The following is an 18,586-nucleotide window of genomic DNA, read 5'->3' on the forward strand; positions in this document are numbered from 1 at the left end:
ATTAATTGATATGATGAAATATATTATTCATTGACGTCCTTAATATTGATACATATTAAGGGCACCCTACTATATTTTTTTCTTAAAAAAAATTGAAATGACTAGGAAGGAAATTTGGACTCAAGATAAAAATCCTAGTATTACCACCATAAACTCAATATAAAAGTTCTTCACGTCTGACACTAAGTGACCTTTCAATATGTCTCACTCCAAGTAGTTGAGTAACGCAAAGTTTCTTCATGAATTTCCAGTAATCTTCATCTGGGGCAGCAACGAAGCCTGAATCTCCAAAGAGTATAGTATCCCGGAAAGCGGATTTTGGGAGAAAGGAGAAGTTGATATCATGTTTTTTGAACATTTCAGTGGCAACAGAAGCAATGAAACGTGAATGCAAGACATAGATCCAATTTCGGAGAAGGAGGAGAGGACCATATTTGGAGGAAATTTCGGCCAAGTTGTGAACGGTTGGGCTGAGAAGATGAGGATGACCGATAAGAGGAAGAGCTGGTGGGCTTGGAGGGAGACAAAGGTGGGTGTATGATGATCTTTTCAGCTGTATGAAGATAGATGAAAGTAAGAAAGGCAAGATTATGCAGAGCAATAAGAAGAAGATGAGGTAATAATATTGCACGGTGGACATATTAATCGCATGCATGCATATACATGTATATATCATCTATCTGAGCCGCCATTTATCGCTAGCAAACTTCACAACACATTGTTTCCTTTTCGCTTTACTTTCATGTAAATGGCATTTATTTACAGATGGATTGAATTAAAAAGTTAGGGTACTGCTTCATCAATTGACCATCCAACTCTTAAAACACCCAGTTCGTCTTTTTATTTTAACTCTATTTGGAAATAAAAATTAAGTAATTTGTCCACAAATTGAGTAGTTATGTTTTAATATCCAAGGAAAAAGTAGAAGTCAATAGATAAAACGATAACAAGGTGTTGGAACAAGAAATCCTTTGCTATATCTTTTGGAAATATTTTGATATGTGGTAAGATTAATTATAATTTTGATTAAATAAAATTAGATAATTAAATAATTTAATGTCAGTTTATAGATGAATACAGGTGATAAATACAAATAAACTCAATACAATTAAAGGTTATAATCTAAGTAAATAAAATAAGTGTGTTTTGGGGTTTATTAAACATTGATGAAGGGTCAATTAACTTATTATATATTAGTTAGATCTCTGTTCTAAAATTTGATGTAGGATAATTGAATTCAAATTATATAATGATTCATATATTCTTATTATCTTAAAATTTAATTCAATATTTTATAGGTATAAATCTACATATTTAATATATGCCTATTTTACCATGAAGGGCTGACTTTAAAATTAAATAAATAAATAGTAAAATGGACCGTTCAAGTCAATGCATCAATTGGGTGGTGGCCCAGTTTCTGTAAGCAAGTTGTTCAGAGCAATACAAAGCCTGGGTGATCTGGTCAATCAGGTGAGTACATCCATGTGCTAAAATGTGCATAAAAGCTAGCAAGGGTGAGCCAGTCACCAGACAAATAACGTAAGTGCCTGTCGACTCAAGTCTTTAAAATATTTGTAGAATTGTGCTCAATGATACAATTAGTTAGCGTTTCATGAAATTCGCCTATAAATACTATATGCTCTTTATTATTGCTATTAATTTTAATTCGAGAGTTTACAGCTAGCCTTTTGGGTCACCAATTAAGAGAGACTTGCTTGCTCACTGATCTCTATACCCAAGTAAGCATGGTCTCAATACTTTGCCCACAATTTTTGTAGAAACGCTCATGTTTCTTTCGTATGTTTCGTGGCCGTGCCCACAGTTTTTCAAAGAATAATATCTTGATGTTTGTGCTGTTCATGTTATGCATTTGCCAAAAGTTCATAAAAAGTTTCCACCCCTAATTTTCACCGAGTGGTTTCATCAAACAATGTCAAACCAATATATTTAGACCCTGATCAGATAGTGGCTTGGTCAAAGAGACAATTCATTGGTTAAGTCTTTATAACATAATTAAATTTTTAATAAATTTTAAAAAAATAATCCTATATTAATTTGCCACTAGATCTCTGACCTAATGACTGAAACACGACTTAGTGTTATACATTATTCAAAATTAAATCTAATAATTAAAATGAATTTAAATTATGATTTGACACTAATTTACAATCAGACCGGATGATTTAAGATTTTAAAACATTGTATTAAACCCCTTATATGTTTGAAAGAAAAATTAATTATCTTTCAATTCCTCAGCCATATTTAGAACAACCACACACCCAACTATCTAAGAGTAAATTAATTGCGATGGAATAAGGTGAAAGCTTTTCTTTTCCCTTCGAAGCAAATATGAATTATTAATGCATGTGTTTTCAATTCCACACACTGAAAACCCTTTTCTGAATTGGTTCATTCGCTTAAACAACATGATATTTATTCAGATATGATTTAATTTTATGGATAGAAATTCACAGAACATACAAAGTACACTGAAAATTCATCCTTTATTTCCATCTAGTCTACTGAAAATCACACTGCATGCTTGGTGTCATTTAATGAAATGGGTTGAAGTGAACCACAGGCCGGCACTGAAGTTGCTGAGACAAGGTGGTTATTGACATGCCTGATCCAGCTTCCGCAAAATCAAAGCATTGAACCATTGTAGCAATTGCAATATTCATCTAGGCTAATGCTAAGAGTGAACTGGGGCAACTTCTGACCTTTCCTCCTCAAAAAGAAACATAATTTATAAGTTGTTTCTTCATCTGGGTTATTAGATTTTTGTTCCTTCAAACAAACTAAGAACCTCTCAGGCTGGAACTCCTGTGGTTTCTCCCATAAATCAGGATTCCTCATAATGGCACATACATTAATGGCTGTTATAGTTCTTTCTGGTATATCAAACCCCTTGATGTTACAATTTTCGTAGACTTCCCGGACAAATACAGGAGTTGGTGGATACAGTCTCAGTGATTCCTTCAAAGCTGCCTGTAAATAAGGAAGATTTGGTACCTCTGATTCTTCAACTAGTCTGCTCCTTTCAACAATTGATTCAATTTTTAAGTAAAATCTATTCATTATAATTTGATAATAAGTTGAACTGATCGATTCCCGATTGAACTGGTTAAACTAGTCAAACCATAAACCAGTGAGATAATCAATTCAATCACCGGTCCGGTTTTATAAATATTGTTTTTCTTCTTTATTTTGTAAGTCATTTCAACCCAACAAACAACATTGCAATATTGTACATGTTATAAGATGTTTGGAATGGGCCCTTATTCAATTAAAACAAAAAATTAAAACATAAAAAACAAAAAAATAAAACACAAAAACACAATAAAATAAAACTATTTCATTAATTAAAGGGTTACAAAGATAATCTGAACAGTTTAAAGATTTCGAGACTCCTTTTTTTCAACTGTTCAAAACATCAAAGACCTTCCTGAATCAACCGAAAGTGGCTGCCCTCAAAATCTGAACCCTAATAAATATATATTTTTTTCCCCATTTTGAAATCTAACACCTTATTTATAATAAAATTATCTTATAAATTGAGGACAAGTATCCTAATCCTAATATGAGTTATCAAGACCCCCCTTTATTTCCTCTAAATTTGATACCAAGCTCTTGTTCGACAAACTCTCCTCCACAAATAGGCGGATACTTGCTGGCAAGAGGGGATTCCGCAAAGTGGCCTAAAGGCTTCAACACAGCATCTGACGCAATGTGGGCAAAAAGCTACATATGACAGAAAATTACCATAAATAAGCATCTTGGGAGCTAGGAAAAGTCCATTACAACCAACTGTCAAAATGCCACCTTGGAAATAGACAATGATATAACAGAATTAATGATAGGTGCTGGCAGCACTCACCGTTGAAGATACTCTCCATAGGCTGCGGTTTTGCTCTGATGCTAGTTTGATTTCATTGATTGTCCTGCTCGTGACAACAACTTCATGCATTCCGGCAAGGCAGTCTTCAGCAGTCAACCATTCTATCTGCATATGTACCCGGTGCAAAGAAAAAAGACTCGACTTAAAATAAAAACATAATGGATCATTAGTGTATCAGTCTAAGAGCTCAATTAATGAAGTGTGAAAAATTAAAATACAAGCAGTGAAATTCCACGCTTTACAAAAAAAGGAAGAATCTCTAGCACTCCTAATTAGGACATAATTCATAATGGTATACATAATTAATGTGTATACACGCTCATTTAATCAGTGACATTATAGCTAAGTAATGAAGCCTCAATGTTCACCAAATGCAAGTAACTAGATAAAACGATGACATATTAAATTAATTAAGAAGATCATAACTTCAATGATGGGTATCAGCCCTTAAATTGTCAGACTCTGACATCTCAGAATGTGACATTACTGTTTCTGTAAACATTTATGCTAATTGCTTTCTGTAAAAGCCAGCTCATTCCGGCAGTGAACTAGTTTATGCAACAACCATCCTAGCAATTCATCAATAGAAATGCGATGATCATGGTCTTACCTGCTTTCCTGTCTGAACCAAAAGGCATCCAACAGGAACCTTCACTTCAACTTTTTGCCCATTCCTTAGCCAAATGTTTAGACCAGGGAATCTACTTCTGCCGTGAATTGTTAGAAAGTTAAGGTCATAATGATATCCTGCAAACACAGTGCCTTCCTGACCATGACGAGCAAGGTCACTCCCAGTTGGAGCAACAAGATGTGGTCCCTGCATTCGAAGGAAAAATTACCAGCAACTAAAAAGTGCATGAAGTAGACAGGGACAGAAAGTTCTTTGATAGATATAAAAGGAATGTTGCAATAAAAATAAAAGTAATGAAGTGATACAATGTCACACTTGCAGGCAACAGTAAGGACTAAGAAGGCAAATATTTCTGAAATACGAGAATATGTTAAGAAGAGAGCCGAAATACTAGTGAAGGCAACATCCAATTGCTACTCTAAACAGAAACTATTCCATCCAATCAAGTTATGAAATTGTTAGAAACTTTCAATATACGATCAGACCAGATTATCAAGGAGGTTCTATTATCTTTCTAATCCAGCATCAAAACCTTTTGCTTATAACAGCCCTCTCAACCTGGCCTATGAGACACAAAAATCTCATCTGGTTAATTGTGACAAGGCATAAACAAGAACTCATAGTGCAACAAATTAAATAGCCAATGATTCATTATTGACAAATAACTTTACACTTGTTCTGGAAAAGGAGAGGAGAAAGATAAAAAGAAAGAATCAGAAACAAAAAGATTAAAAAGGAAATAGCACTGTATGTTATGCTATAATTCACTTTCTAAGGAGTCAAATGCCATCATTTAAGAATGGAAAAAGCAAAGGAATTAGCGTATTCCCGCTTTTCAGATAAAGTAGAGAAATACATGCAGTGTGATAGAATGTAGTAAACTTCCAATCAAAGCTCTTTTAAAAACTGTTTTATTAGACCATCGTCAGCATAAAAAGCTTACTTATAGAATTCTGATTTTAGTCTGAAACAAAATTACCAGCAAAGAGTTCGAGATAGATTTGAAGACACTAAATGATACAATTAGTTATAATAGAACTAGTAAACATTTTTTACCTGCTTCATAAGAGAAGTGAATGCATCCTTTGGCAATCCAAAACCAATAGCTGCCATTTCAGCAACAACCTGATCCAGGAATCAAGGTACAAGAAATAATTAAATAGTATTAATCAGCATACAAAAACCAAACTCCAGCATCAACTCACCTCTATAGCAGATATCATTTTGTATCCCCAGGAGTCCATGGTATCTTTCCACTCAGGAAAACCATCAGGTATGACAGGCTCTAAATAAAGTTCCTGCATGAGAGGGATGGAAATGAGAATATAGTACTCAAAGTAATTGAATATGACTGAAACAGCAGCAAGGTGAAACCTGAAAGCGGGTGTTTGATGGCCGAGGACCAACCCTCCACAAGTATCGCCACTTTGTATCTGGTCCACTAGGCAAGGTTGGTTGAGACTTTTTGGGCATTGCTTTTAATTTCTCTTGCATTTCCTCATCAACCAGGCTTCTTGGAACTTCTACTCCTTCTGGAGTGACCCCAACCTTTTAAATCCATTACACCAGAGACCTTTTAAAATAATTGTCCCACATACACCAATGTGAACTTACAAGACAAACATTAGCAAATAGAAAAAAAATCATTTCATCTGTTCTTGTTAAAATTCACTCCCGTTAAATAAGATTTAAGCTTCTTTATCCAGTTTTCAACAGCAGTTCTCACTCTCTGCTAGACTAACGAAGGAGAGTGCCCATAGAATCTAGCAATACTGAGACATCCCTAAAATTGCTGCTCTCACTTTATGCATCAAGCCCAACCATCTAATAATGCAGAAGGGAAAGAACTCTTTAATTTTTTTTAAACAAACACAAACAAGTCAAATAATAACCAAGGCAATTTTTGTATTTTAGTTACTAAACTTAACTTACTCCAATGGTCTTATGGGAACCCTATCATTGTTGGCTGGGAACTCTTTCTTTTGTGAAGGAAGAAAGGAACTAAGTGCGATCAATACATTCAAGACAAGAACTGAAAATTTCTCATCAATATCCAAACAAAACACTACAAAATTAATTATAGAAATATATTAATTTCCTCCCACTCAGTTTGGTCAAAATTTACTCTACTTTCTTTGCTCTCAACCAAGGTAAAACCAACAACATAAAAATAAAAGAAAACGGAAAGAAAAACATATATCCGCAATTAAATTATACATATCAGACCTGGTAATGCAAATTTGGCCTCTCCTGCAACAGCTTGAACTCCTTTGGTCTCTCGAAGTACTTCTCCATCATATCGAGAAACTGATCGTTGTCCTCCACCGTACATCTCGGATCCTTCACCAACAGAGCCCCCGTTTCCCTCAGAAGCCGACTGACCTCCCGACACAATTCAACGAGTTCAGTCGACATTGTCGCCACGTCACCATCTCCGTTGGCTTCGACGGCGACTGACAAATACGGTGAAAGATCGATCACCGGTATATCCATGGCTCGTATCTTTTTTTTTTTCAATGGAATTTAATTATTTGCTTTCAAAAATTTAACTTTGAAAAAAGTGAGAAGAAAAGGAAGTGGTGATGCGGCAGATTGATGGATTGTTTAAAAGGAAATTGATTTAGCCTCAGGATACGTATCAATTTTTTATGGCTTTGCTAGTGAGGAACAATTATTAAGTAGGAATGGCAACTGTCTTTTCCTTTCATTGGTTATGCAGCTATTCGTCTTTTTTCTGATTTTAGCAACTCCCTCGCGTGGCATGTTCTACAATGACAACTTTCTTGCATTTTTTTAGAACTTTGTAGGTTTGGAAAGTACTTCTTACGAAATTTTAGCATAAGCCAAACTAGTTTTAGCCGTTTTAGCAGTTCTTGAAAAATAAGGGTGAGGATCGGATTCTGAGGGTGGGTGAGTTGTGTCGGGAAGTCAGTCAGATTCTGATGATCAGTGAGGATCGGTGATTTACAGATTTTGTCACCAACAGAGCCCCCGTTTCCCTCAGAATCTGACTGACTTCCCGACACAACTCACCGAGTACAGTCGACATTGTCGCCAAGTCACCGTCCACGGCTCGTAACTTTTTTTTTTTTCCAATGGAATTTAATTATTTGCTTTCGAAAATTTAACTTTGAAAAAAGTGAGAAGAAAAATTTAATTTTGTTCATTTCCTGACAGGATCTCTTGGTTGCTGGAATCAGTGGCGCAGAGGAGGCCGTGAAATTGGCAATGGTGGAGCTTATTAATCATCCTGAAATGTTCAGTAAAGTTAAGGAAGAGATTGAATCAATTGTTGGAAGGAGCAGACTCGTTGAAGAATCAGGTGTACCGAATCTTCCTTATTTACGGGCAGCTGTGAAGGAATCACTGAGACTGCATCCACCAACTCCTGTACTAGTCTGGGAAGTCTACGAAAATTGTAACATCAAGGGGTTTGATATAACAGAAAGAACTATAACAGTCATTAATCTTTGTGCCATAATGAGGGATCCTGATTTATGGGAGAAACCGCAGGAGTTTCAGCCTGAGAGGTTCTTAGTTTGTTCGAAGGAACAAAAATCTAATAACCCAGATGAAGAAACGAAGAAGCAACTTATAAATTATCTTTCTTTTGGAGGAGGAAAGGTCAGAAGTTGTCCCAGTTCACTCTTAGCATTAGCCTTGATGAATACTGCAATTGCTACAATGGTTCAATGCTTTGATTTTGAAGAAGCTGGATCAGGCGTGTCAATAACCACCTTGTCTCAGCAACTTCAGTGTCGTCCTGTGGTTCATTTCAACCCATTTCATTAAAGGGATATTGAAATTTTTAGCACTATTTTATTCCGTGTGTACAAAATTGCCACCTATCCTAAAGCTTTCATAAATATACCACAACAGTACTCATCTTTCCCAAAATACCCCTTTTTAATATTTCATGCATAAATTCTCTCTCTTCTTCTCTACAATTTTTTTTTCTCTTCTTTCTCTTCTTCCTCTACTTCCAAAGTGATAAAAGAATCATTCTCTTTTCTCCCTTATCTTAAAAAACAAAAGCAGGAAGGAAAAAACTGAATTCTTCATATTAAGAATTCTGTTAAGTGAGGATTAAAAAAAAAAAGAATAACGCACAAAAAAACTCAACTGGAAAAAAATAACCATCAAAAAAGTGTAAAAAATGACCATCGAAGAAGATCACATTCAGTAAGATTTAACTGAAAAAAAAAATTAACATTTAAAGATTAAAACTGAAAAAAAAAATTTTACGTTTAATAAAAATAAAATAGAAAATGTTAGCGTGAAATTCTGAGAATAAAGGTTGGCGGAAACGCCAACCCTTGGCGCGTTTCCGCCAACTTTTGGTTACTCCAAGCAAAGTTTATAAAGGGTGAGCCCACCCTATATTATAATAATGTCAATTTTCTTATTTCAATAGTTTTAGTTTATAAAAGATGGACCCACCTAAATTATTAAGGCTAACAAACTAACTATTTTCGCCAACCTTTATAATAATAATATAATATGATATTATATATTATAATATAAAATATTATATATTATATATTATTATAATATTATATATATAATATAATATATTATATATTATACTATTGTAGTATAATATATATAATAATATTATTATATTATAAAATTATTATAATATAATATAATATTATTATATTGCACGCCAACCCTTCCCTGTTTTAATATTTATGGGTTGACGTGCGCTACCCTTTCCCCTGCTTTAATATTTATCTTCGCCTATTTTTTAAAGTATGGGTTGGCGTAACGCCAACCCTTGGCATTACGCCAAGGGTTGGCGTTACGCCAACCTTCAAAAATAAAAAGAAGCGCTAATTTTTTTTTTTTTAGTTAAATGTTTAATTTTTTATTTTTCATTTAAATCTTTAAACGTCAATTTTTTATCTTTTTTTAGTTAAATACTACTATATCATCTTCTCTGATCATCATTTTCTACAAGGTATATACAGTGGATATGTTGGAGTTTTTATAAGTTATTCTTTTTTTATTAAATATTTACTTTGAAAAATTCTTAATATGAAGAATTCAGTTTTTTTCTTCTTGTTTTTGTTTTTGAAGATGAGGAAAAAGTGGGAGTGATTCTTTTATCACTTTGGAAGAAGAGGAAGAAGAGGAAAAAAAAATTACAGAGAAGAAGAGAGAGAATTTATCCATGAAAGATTGAAGAGGGGTATTTTGGGAAAGGTGAGTACTGTTGTGGTATATTTGTGAAAGCTTTAGAATAGGTGGCAATTTTGTATACACGGAATAAAATAGTGCTAAAAATTTCAATATCCCTTCATTAAATGACACCAAACATGGAGTGTGATTTTCAGTAGAATAGATGGAAGTAAAGGATGAATTTTCAGTGTACTTTGCATGTTTTGTGAATTTCTATCCATAAAATTAAATCATATCTGAATAAACATCATGTTGTTTAAGCGAATGAACCAATTCAGAAAAGGTTTTTCAACGTAAGGAATTGGAAACACATGCATTAATAATTCATATTTCCTTCAAAGGAAAAAGAAAAAGTTTCATCTTATTCAACGTAAGGAATTGGAAACACATGCATTAATAATTCATATTTCCTTCAAAGGAAAAAGAAAAAGTTTCATCTTATTCCATCGCAATTAATTTACTCTTAGATAGTTGGGTGTGTGGTTGTTATTTCTAAATATGGTCGAGGAATTGACAGATAATTAATTTTTTCTTTCAAACATGTAATGGGTTTAATTATTAGATTGAATTAATTTTGAATAATGTATAACACTAAGTCGTGTTTTAGTCATTAAGTCAGAGATCTAGTGACAAATTAATATTGAATGATTTTTTTTTAATTTATTAAAAATTTAATTATGTTATAAAGACTTAACCAATGAATTGTCTCTTTGACCAAGCCACTATCTGATCAGGGTCTAAATATATTGGTTTGAAATTGTTTGATGAAACCACTCGGTGAAAATTAGGGGTGGAAACTTTTTATGAACTTTCGATAAATGCATAACATGAAGAGCACAAACATCAAGATATTATTCTTTGAAAAACTGTGGGCACGGCCACGAAACGTACAGGAGGAACATGAGCATTTCAACAAAAATTGTGGGCAAAGTACTGAGACCATGCATACTTGTGTATAGAGATCAGAGAGCAAGCAGGTCTCTCTCAGCTGGTGACCCAAAGGGCTAGCTTTAAACTCTCGAATTAAAATTAATAGCAATAACAAAGTGCATATAGTATTTGTTATGATTTTTGCCCAAAAATATTACCGGTTTGGCAAACAATAGTAAAATACAAAACAAAAAAAATAAAATACACGAGTTTTACTTAGTTTGAATTTTGTAAATGAAATTCTACATCCAAGGTAGAGGTATTCCTCTAATCAATCTATTATATCAAAATCCAAATACTATCGGTGTACAACAGATCATCCAAGATTACAAGATTAATACAATATTAACTTAACTTGAGAATACACTTAACAAAAACAATCAAAATATTCTCATCGGATGACCAAACTTGACTGATCAGACTTCTCCGACAACAACCCAAGCGCCATCATGAGAGAGAATAACACTAAACTCAAGAGAAAAAATCGAGTTTTTTAGTTAGGTTTGTCAATGACTTAGGCCAAAAGGAGAATAATAAAACCTTTATAATTAGGTTAAAACTCCGGTGCAATGACCATACTACCCCTGCTTAATTCACAAAATTCCTAAACAATCAAAAACGTTAAAAAGACCGTTTTACCCTTTTGACTGTTTGAGACACATTCAACAAACTCCACCTTGTTGAAAAACAGACAAACATTGATCTGAGAAATGTCTTACTGCATCTTACTACACTAGAGTTCACCAACATTTAACAAGTCTAAGGTTGACTTAAACTTGTTAATTGATACAAACTTTGTTAAAACATCTGTAAACTTAATTTTATATGCAATCTTTTCAAACTTAACCTGACATGTGCCAATAATCTCTCTCACAAAGTGCAACCTAACATTTACGTGTTTTGTTCTCTCATGAAAAACACTATTTTAAGATAAATAAATGGCACTCTAAGAATCGCAATACATAAAAGGTACAAAATCCACCAAGCCAAGCTCTTTTATTATTCCTTTAAGCCGCAAAGCCTCCTTGACAGCCTCAACTAAAGCCACATACTTTGCTTCTATAGTAGATAAAGCCACAATATGTTGTAGACTACTCTTCTAACTTATCACATTCCCACCAAAAGTAAAAATATAACCTGTCAATGACCTCCTCAAGCTGGATCAAAGCTGCTGGAAGGAGCTGCACTCACACACCAGAAGAATACTCAAGCAGGAAATCAAAAAGTAATCAGACTGATGAAGATGAACATCATGCCAATTGAGCTCAGACAATGATAATTAATCCCATAAAACAGTTATCTCACATAAAAAATTCATTAATAAATTGACCAAGTTTTTGATGCATACGACTAACATTACTATAAAGTTGAAATCGATAAATTGCATTAATAGTGGAGTAACGATTTGAAAGCAAATCCCAAACTTATTTTATAGTATCAAAACGTCTAAATAGTAGTTTGATAGACTGAGCATGTGTTACAAAACCAAGTAATAGTCTGATAATTTTTACTACCCATTCTTCAAGAATTTCAATATATTTGGATGTATTCATGTCATGACATTTGGTTGGTTGAGGTATATCACCAATCACATATTGTCATAATATTTTACCCTTTGGTAAGCCAGATATCTCATGAGTTCAGACGATATAATTGATCACATTAAGGATGGTATTAATTAGATGGGAAATATATAATTTTTACTGTGAAGGGTAAAAAATCCAAGCACACTGACAACTAACCAATGCAGGTCTAGCTCCAAAAGTACGCAAAAAATTAACCAACTAAATAAATTATCAACCCAATTAATTCAGAACTCCACCAAGAAGTTCAAATTAGAATTAGAAGGCTCAATTCAATGGGCCAATAAAGCAATTAACAATAGGCCAAAAGACTAGGGGTGAAATTGTTATTCTTTAAATTTTGGATGAAAAAAATTGTTAAATTTTTAAATTAAGAGAAAAAATATGATAAAATTTTAATTTTTAAAATTTTTTTATTAAATGAATTTTTTTCTTAATTTTCATTAAAAATTTTAATAAAATTTTGTTTAAGGTGAGATTTTAAATTTTAAAAATTTAAAAGATAAGAGTTTGAGATTACACTGGGTAGGAAGGTCTTTTGGCCTTAACCATATGCTATAAAAACTCCAAACTTCAACAAAAAAATTTATGAAACCAAATAACCGAACAGCCCAAGAACCAAACAACCCCAACAAAAAATTAATGCAACCAAATAACCAAACAGCCATCTATCAGAAGAACAACCAAAAATAAGCAAATATTCGACTCACAGTTGCGCCGGACAGTCGCGAGTGCGGTCGCCGGAGAGCTGAGTGTCCAGGCAGATCCGAAAGGCTGGACGACGAGCTGAGAGGTGCCGGTGTAGTCTGGAAAGAGATGAAGCAGGACGGGGAAAACAAAGCACTGCCGCCGGAAAAAGGAAGAGCCGGTGTGATCGGCGTCGGAAATCGAAGAACAATTGAATAACCTCACGAATGCCGCCGGCAACCAAAGGAATCAGCGCCAGAAAACAATCCAGAGAGCCAAGAAGAATTTTCTTCCTTTATGTGGGGTTCAAATGAGAGTTTTCAAACTTAAGGGTGGTAGCTGCAATAGGAAAAAGTTATGAAATCCTAATTTCAAGGGTATCATAAACTGATTTTAAAATCAATGGGATGCAGATATAGCTCTCATAACATGTGAAAATATAAATAACTTATATTCATGTTGTATAAGTTACCTATAATACATGAATTTATATATTAAAATAAGGAAATAAAAATTAAAATAATAATTTTATAATAATAGAAAACAGGAAATTACATATTTAATATATATCCTTACATAGGAAATCATAGTTTTGGAATATATTTTAACCTCCACAGCGTGTTTTTTTTATATATAGAACCGCTTCTAATCAATCTGACCATTACAAAAGCGCGGCGTTTTAGGCTAAAGAAAATGGTGCAAATGAAGCCGTATATGGCTTTGTTGCTTGTTGAGCTTTCTTACGCAGGCATGGCCCTGTTATCTAAGGCTGCAGTTGCTGGTGGAATAAGCCCTTCTGTGTTCGTGGTCTATCGTCAGGCTTTAGCCTCCCTCGCCTTAGCTCCTTTCGCTTTCTTTCTTGAAAGGTTTGCTTCGATCACTCACAATTTCAAAGGCTTATGGATAATATTGTGTTGATGACCTGTAATTTGCAGTAATGAGACCTCCCCCTTATCATACTATCTGCTCTGCAAGATCTTCCTACTTGCCTTGATTGGGTATGTATGAACTTGATTACAATTCTATTCAGCATTTAGCAATCAGTCAAAGCAAGAATTATTGCGATCTAATTTCTTCCATATGCAAAAATTGCAGGCTCACTCTAAGTTTAAATCTCTACCTTGTTGGAATCAACTATACAACGGCCACATTTGCCTCTGCAATCCCCAACACTCTTCCTGCCACTACGTTCGTCTTGGCTGCTCTCTTAAGGTAATCAAAACAAGACACATAATAAATTCATTTTCACTTCAAAATTTTTGAAATTATTCTAGAGTAATGGTTTTACAATTATTTCAGGATGGAAAGCGTTTCCATCAGACATATTTATGGAATTGCCAAAGTGTTGGGTTCTGTTGTAAGTGTTTCTGGGGCTTTAGTGTTTGCGTTAGTGAAGGGGCCTTCTCTTCCAATCTTGCATTGGCATGCAAACACCCCACATTCTTCAGGAAAACATCCATCTTTGGAAGAATGGATCAAAGGCGCTCTCATCATGATTTCAGCCAACACATTCTGTTCTTTGTGGCTTGTTTTGCAAGTTATTATTATCATCTCCCACGCGATGAATTTTTTCCCCTTTATATTTTGATGCCATATATATATTTTTTCTCTTTATCAGGGTATAATTGTTAAGCAGTATCCTGCAAAAATACGTCTTACCACCCTCCAATGCTTCTTCAGTTGCATACAGTCAGCTATTTGGGCTGCTGTGTCTGAAAGACATAATCCATCTGCTTGGAAACTTGGATGGAATATTGACCTTCTTTCTGTGGCCTATTGTGTAAGTCTCATTCATTTTCATCTAGAATATATCTTTTTTTAATTTTAATGAATTAGTATCTACCTAAAGAGATACACATTTATTGCTGATGATATTTTTGCTAAAACGATCAATAAGCAATATGCACCATATCCAAATGTTACACTTTTGGAGATCTTTTCCCCCATTGCTCTCCTCCCCATTAAAACAGTATCTTTTTGAATGACCCCATACCCATCAATAAAATGACAATTTTTTTTGTATACACAGACATGTTTTAAACAGTATTCATTTCATTTAAATCTAAAATATTAATTAGAAAGATATCATATCAATCAAACCACAAATTTATACTTTTGTGCCGCCATTGTAATTATGCAGCATATTCTTTTAAGTTCTGACTATATAATACAATTAATATGGCACTGGCAGGGTGTGGTTGTAAATGGCATTACTTATTTGCTGCAAGTTTGGGCTATTGAGAAGAAGGGGCCAGTTTTCGCAGCATTGTTCACACCAGTTGCTCTTATTGTAACAGCAATCTTCTCAGCATTCTTTTTTAAAGAAATCCTCTACTGGGGAAGGTCCATACACAACTCTTTCTCTGCATTCTTATATTCTAATATTCTTCATGCAAATATGTCCATTTTTAAATATTGCGCCTATGGGGTGCAGTGTTGCTGGGGCTGTGTTGCTGGTTGTTGGTCTCTATAGTGTGCTGTGGGGAAAGAACAAAGAAGCAAAAACAGTGACAAATAATGAAGAAAATCCTGAAACCGAAGCTGAAACAACAACAAAGCCATGAGGTTACCACATTTTAATACCGTTGGATCTTGATTAATCAGCAATCAGTTCACCGGAGTTGTAGAGAGAGGTAGATAAATATTCCTAGTTTTTTTTTCTTAATGTAGGATTTAATTTCTTGTTAATATGGCTTACGTGGGTTGAAAATTCCCTTGACATTTATGATTGAATATGCCGTTATATTAGAAAAACAATTAGGCCTGGATGTAAGAGAAGCCGATTTGGTTTAAAAAAATAATAATAATAATAAGGCATGTGAAAATTTCTAAATTTATTATACAAATCTCTTCAATTTGCACGTGAAAGATTTTTTTTAGGATAAAATTATAAAACATAAATAACAATTTTTTATCTAAAATTAAATTTGTAGAAAATAAAATTATAAAATGTTGTTACTTTTTATTTTTAAAATTAATAGAAAATAAAATTACTATTTTCCCTTACCCTATTATTTTTTAACAAATTTTGAATTTAGGTGAAAAATGTTATTTATGTAAACCACAGGGTGTAACGTGTTTTATGACCAAACCTTAGATGGAAAGATGTTAATTACTCAATGTGAAAAAATTATATTTTTAAAAATCTAATTAAAAATAAAAAAATATTAATTTAGTAGAACGATTTGTGAAAATTCATGAATTGGCCTACTAAGGGCCCATGAGGGCACAACCCTAGAGGCCATGGGTTGTGCCTCAAACCCTATGTTTTTGTCAGGCTTACCTGATGCTTGAATCCGATGGGCTGCACTAAGATTAATTCGGCATAACTCGGCTTAAGCCACTAACACCTCTACCAATTGCCCATGCTTATTGACAAATTAATTTCAAATAAAGATTAAAGGTACTTCTCCTACTCTTATTAATAGTTTTAGAAAGGCCAAAAGACTTATTATCACCCAAGGTTTAGATCATCATCAAACTCTTATTTGTTAAGTCTTGAAATTCTAAATATCCATCCGTTAGTTATTAAAGTTAATAAAATTTGTTAATATTAAAGGTAAACTTGTTATTTGACTAGTAAAATTAAAGAATTAAATTAAATTAAATTTTATCTTATTTTTCCATCAACCTAAATTTTAAAAAATTACATTTCTCTCATATGGTTGTTTTTCTTATATTTTTCGGCCATCAAATCCAACCTATAGGCTACCTTCTTCAACCCAATCTCTCTCCCTTCCAATGCACTCTCTCCAACTAGTTGCATCTTCGTTGATTCAATTGAATCAGCTCCATCTCTCCCTCTCAGACTCTTCGTCTTCATGGTTAATTCATTAAGCTTAATGGTTGTTTAATTGATTAACACAACTCAAGTTATATGACTTTCGCTCCAAACTATTTTCTTATAGAGTTAAATGTCTATGTCTAATTGCAAAATTTTCCTTCTAGTACTCACCATCCAAAATATAGTACCAGATGTATCTAAAATATTGTCAATATTTGAGAACAATCCAATTGTAAACGAAAAAAATTGTTTTTTTCAAACTGATTAAATTGAATTTTATAATACAACTAATCATGTTTTAACATATATAACAGTTTATCTGAAAAATAAAACATGAACTCCACCATTTAGAATAAAAAATAATGAGTTTTCTATCAGTAGTTCAACTTAGAGCAATCCAACAGTGAAACTGAAATGACCCTTATTTTGCTTTAATTTATTAATATAATTGGTGGTGTTTTTTCTTTTAAACAAATTTGGGTTCTTCACAGAATGGCCCAAAAGCCCAACGAATATGTCCATTTAAAAATGTTGCACGTATGGGCTGCAGTGTTGGTTGGGCTGTGTTGTTGGTTGTTGGTTGGTTGTGGGGAAAGAACAAAGGGAGAAAAACAGTGACAAATGATGAAGAAAATCCTGAAACCGAAGCGGTAACAACAAAGCCATGAGAATTACCACAATAGAGTCTCCATATCCACTAGAGCTAGGTAGCTAAATATATAAAGGTTGTCGTCTCTTCAACCTTTTCTTTCTTGTCTTTTTTCTTTTTATCCACTAGACTCTCACAATGAACAACAACAGAAGTGGACATGAAGGTGATTTCACTCACTAAGCTTCTAAGTCAAATTGCCCCTTTAACAACCTTTGCCATAACCATGCATTTTCCCTCTTGCGGTAAACTGAGCCACGGTGAATTGGAAAGTAGCTTTCCAACTGAATGCACACCTCCCAAAGTGAAGATTTTCTCTTATCAAGATTCCCTGTATTGTCAAACTGTGACTGCCTCTAACACACTCTAAACATGCATCCATGGTATCTAACAAGTATTTGATGATCCATTTCTCCAAAGAAGAAGAGCCCCCGGAGCTTGAATATGAATCAATTTGGTGCTAGCCATAAATGAGAAAAATGCGTAGATGATTTCAGTGGATGGTAGGATAGAAATAATGAATTGAATTAAATAATAATAATAATAATTCATTTATTCAAAATTGAATTATTATCAAAGTGAATATTCACTTACATACCAAAAAAAAAAAAGTGTGAATATTCACTTTCAATTTTAAAATAATTTATTAACTTTTAAATTCAAAGCACTTCAAAGTTCCATCACATTTTAAAATCCATAGGGTGTTTTTTTTTTTTTAAATTTGAAATCAATTACCTATTAATTCATATTAATTGATTAATAAATAATTATTCAAATGAATAATTATCTAGGCTTAAATGAAAAGACACATATGCCTCTCACCTTTTAATAACTTCTCTGGTTAAGCCCAATTTTTAATTCAATAAATAATCATGGCGCCTTAATAGGTAGGCCTAGTTTAGTCCAATTTGAATTTTGGGTTGAATCTATCATTGATATGAAATCTTAAGGATGTGCACAATTTAGTTTGATATAATTTAAAAAATTTTTAAGTTGAATTAAAAAATAATTAAAAAAATTTTAAACTAAATCAAGCTATTTTAAATCAAATTAAACAAAACTTAAAAAATATGGTTTAGTCTAATTTGAATTTTGGTTTGAATCTATTAAAATCATTAATTTTTAAATATATATTGTTTAATAAAATTAATCAAATTATAGTTTTTAAAAATATAATAAAAACATATAAAATATATGTACAATATACATGTAAAAAAATAATAAAATAAATATAAAAAAA

At 33.1% G+C, this 18,586-nt stretch overlaps 4 protein-coding genes and 1 long non-coding RNA gene across 8 annotated transcripts; 2 read left to right on the forward strand and 3 right to left on the reverse strand.

Annotated features, from left to right (window-relative positions):
- Window positions 1-154: 154 nt before the first annotated feature.
- On the reverse strand, window positions 155-2,684 carry LOC123229686 (cytochrome P450 705A20-like). Its single transcript, XM_044655602.1, has 2 exons — window positions 2,580-2,684; window positions 155-553 (listed from the first exon to the last, which is right to left on the reverse strand). The coding sequence occupies exons 1-2, from the start codon at window positions 2,682-2,684 to the stop codon at window positions 155-157; spliced, it is 504 nt and encodes a 167-aa protein (XP_044511537.1).
- A 659-nt stretch (window positions 2,685-3,343) lies between these two features.
- Window positions 3,344-7,171, reverse strand: LOC123230066. 2 transcript variants are annotated; one of them, XM_044656166.1, is made up of 7 exons: window positions 6,759-7,171; window positions 5,907-6,080; window positions 5,738-5,830; window positions 5,589-5,657; window positions 4,512-4,718; window positions 3,881-4,006; window positions 3,344-3,744 (listed from the first exon to the last, which is right to left on the reverse strand). In XM_044656166.1, the coding sequence occupies exons 1-7, from the start codon at window positions 7,023-7,025 to the stop codon at window positions 3,592-3,594; spliced, it is 1,089 nt and encodes a 362-aa protein (XP_044512101.1). In that variant the 5' UTR covers window positions 7,026-7,171; the 3' UTR covers window positions 3,344-3,591. The 2 variants fall into 2 exon arrangements, with proteins under 2 accessions (XP_044512101.1, XP_044512100.1); XM_044656165.1 differs by having other exon boundaries at window positions 3,881-4,042.
- Window positions 7,172-7,428: 257 nt separating this feature from the next.
- Window positions 7,429-9,978, forward strand: LOC123230067 (cytochrome P450 705A12-like). 2 transcript variants are annotated; one of them, XM_044656167.1, is made up of 3 exons: window positions 7,432-7,607; window positions 7,710-8,316; window positions 9,831-9,978. In XM_044656167.1, the coding sequence occupies exons 2-3, from the start codon at window positions 7,761-7,763 to the stop codon at window positions 9,836-9,838; spliced, it is 564 nt and encodes a 187-aa protein (XP_044512102.1). In that variant the 5' UTR covers window positions 7,432-7,607; window positions 7,710-7,760; the 3' UTR covers window positions 9,839-9,978. The 2 variants fall into 2 exon arrangements, with proteins under 2 accessions (XP_044512103.1, XP_044512102.1); XM_044656168.1 differs by lacking the exon at window positions 9,831-9,978 and having other exon boundaries at window positions 7,429-7,603; window positions 7,710-8,324.
- A 1,347-nt stretch (window positions 9,979-11,325) lies between these two features.
- LOC123228907 lies at window positions 11,326-13,076 on the reverse strand. Its single transcript, XR_006504762.1, has 2 exons — window positions 12,937-13,076; window positions 11,326-11,824 (listed from the first exon to the last, which is right to left on the reverse strand). It is a non-coding gene; the product is annotated as an uncharacterized LOC123228907 (long non-coding RNA).
- A 273-nt stretch (window positions 13,077-13,349) lies between these two features.
- LOC123228906 (WAT1-related protein At1g43650-like) lies at window positions 13,350-15,753 on the forward strand. Of its 2 annotated transcripts, none has more exons than XM_044654398.1 (7): window positions 13,350-13,779; window positions 13,849-13,911; window positions 14,009-14,125; window positions 14,213-14,450; window positions 14,532-14,693; window positions 15,105-15,256; window positions 15,348-15,753. In XM_044654398.1, the coding sequence occupies exons 1-7, from the start codon at window positions 13,607-13,609 to the stop codon at window positions 15,475-15,477; spliced, it is 1,035 nt and encodes a 344-aa protein (XP_044510333.1). In that variant the 5' UTR covers window positions 13,350-13,606; the 3' UTR covers window positions 15,478-15,753. The 2 variants fall into 2 exon arrangements, with proteins under 2 accessions (XP_044510333.1, XP_044510334.1); XM_044654399.1 differs by having other exon boundaries at window positions 14,213-14,270.
- Window positions 15,754-18,586: the final 2,833 nt, after the last annotated feature.

The sequence above is a fragment of the Mangifera indica genome, chromosome 11 (genome assembly GCF_011075055.1).
Source record: "Mangifera indica cultivar Alphonso chromosome 11, CATAS_Mindica_2.1, whole genome shotgun sequence".
NCBI classification, from domain to species: Eukaryota; Viridiplantae; Streptophyta; class Magnoliopsida; order Sapindales; family Anacardiaceae; genus Mangifera; species Mangifera indica.

Bases quoted from the DNA above. Each gene is read 5' to 3' on its own strand.
- LOC123229686 (XM_044655602.1), bottom strand. From the start codon at position 2,684: ATGAATATTGCAATTGCTACAATGGTTCAATGCTTTGATTTTGCGGAA. The intron at 554-2,579 runs GTTCACTTCAAC...ATCTTCATACAG, and splicing joins AACTTCAGTGCCGGCCTGTG to CTGAAAAGATCATCATACAC.
- LOC123230066 (XM_044656165.1), bottom strand. From the start codon at position 7,025: ATGGATATACCGGTGATCGATCTTTCACCGTATTTGTCAGTCGCCGTC. The intron at 6,081-6,758 runs GTCTGATATGTA...TGGATTTAAAAG, and splicing joins GGCCAAATTTGCATTACCAG to GTTGGGGTCACTCCAGAAGG. The intron at 3,745-3,880 runs GTGAGTGCTGCC...TGTCATATGTAG, and splicing joins TATGGAGAGTATCTTCAACG to CTTTTTGCCCACATTGCGTC.
- LOC123230067 (XM_044656168.1), top strand. From the start codon at position 7,761: ATGGTGGAGCTTATTAATCATCCTGAAATGTTCAGTAAAGTTAAGGAA.
- LOC123228906 (XM_044654398.1), top strand. From the start codon at position 13,607: ATGGTGCAAATGAAGCCGTATATGGCTTTGTTGCTTGTTGAGCTTTCT. The intron at 13,780-13,848 runs GTTTGCTTCGAT...TGTAATTTGCAG, and splicing joins TTCGCTTTCTTTCTTGAAAG to TAATGAGACCTCCCCCTTAT. The intron at 15,257-15,347 runs GTCCATACACAA...TATGGGGTGCAG, and splicing joins GAAATCCTCTACTGGGGAAG to TGTTGCTGGGGCTGTGTTGC.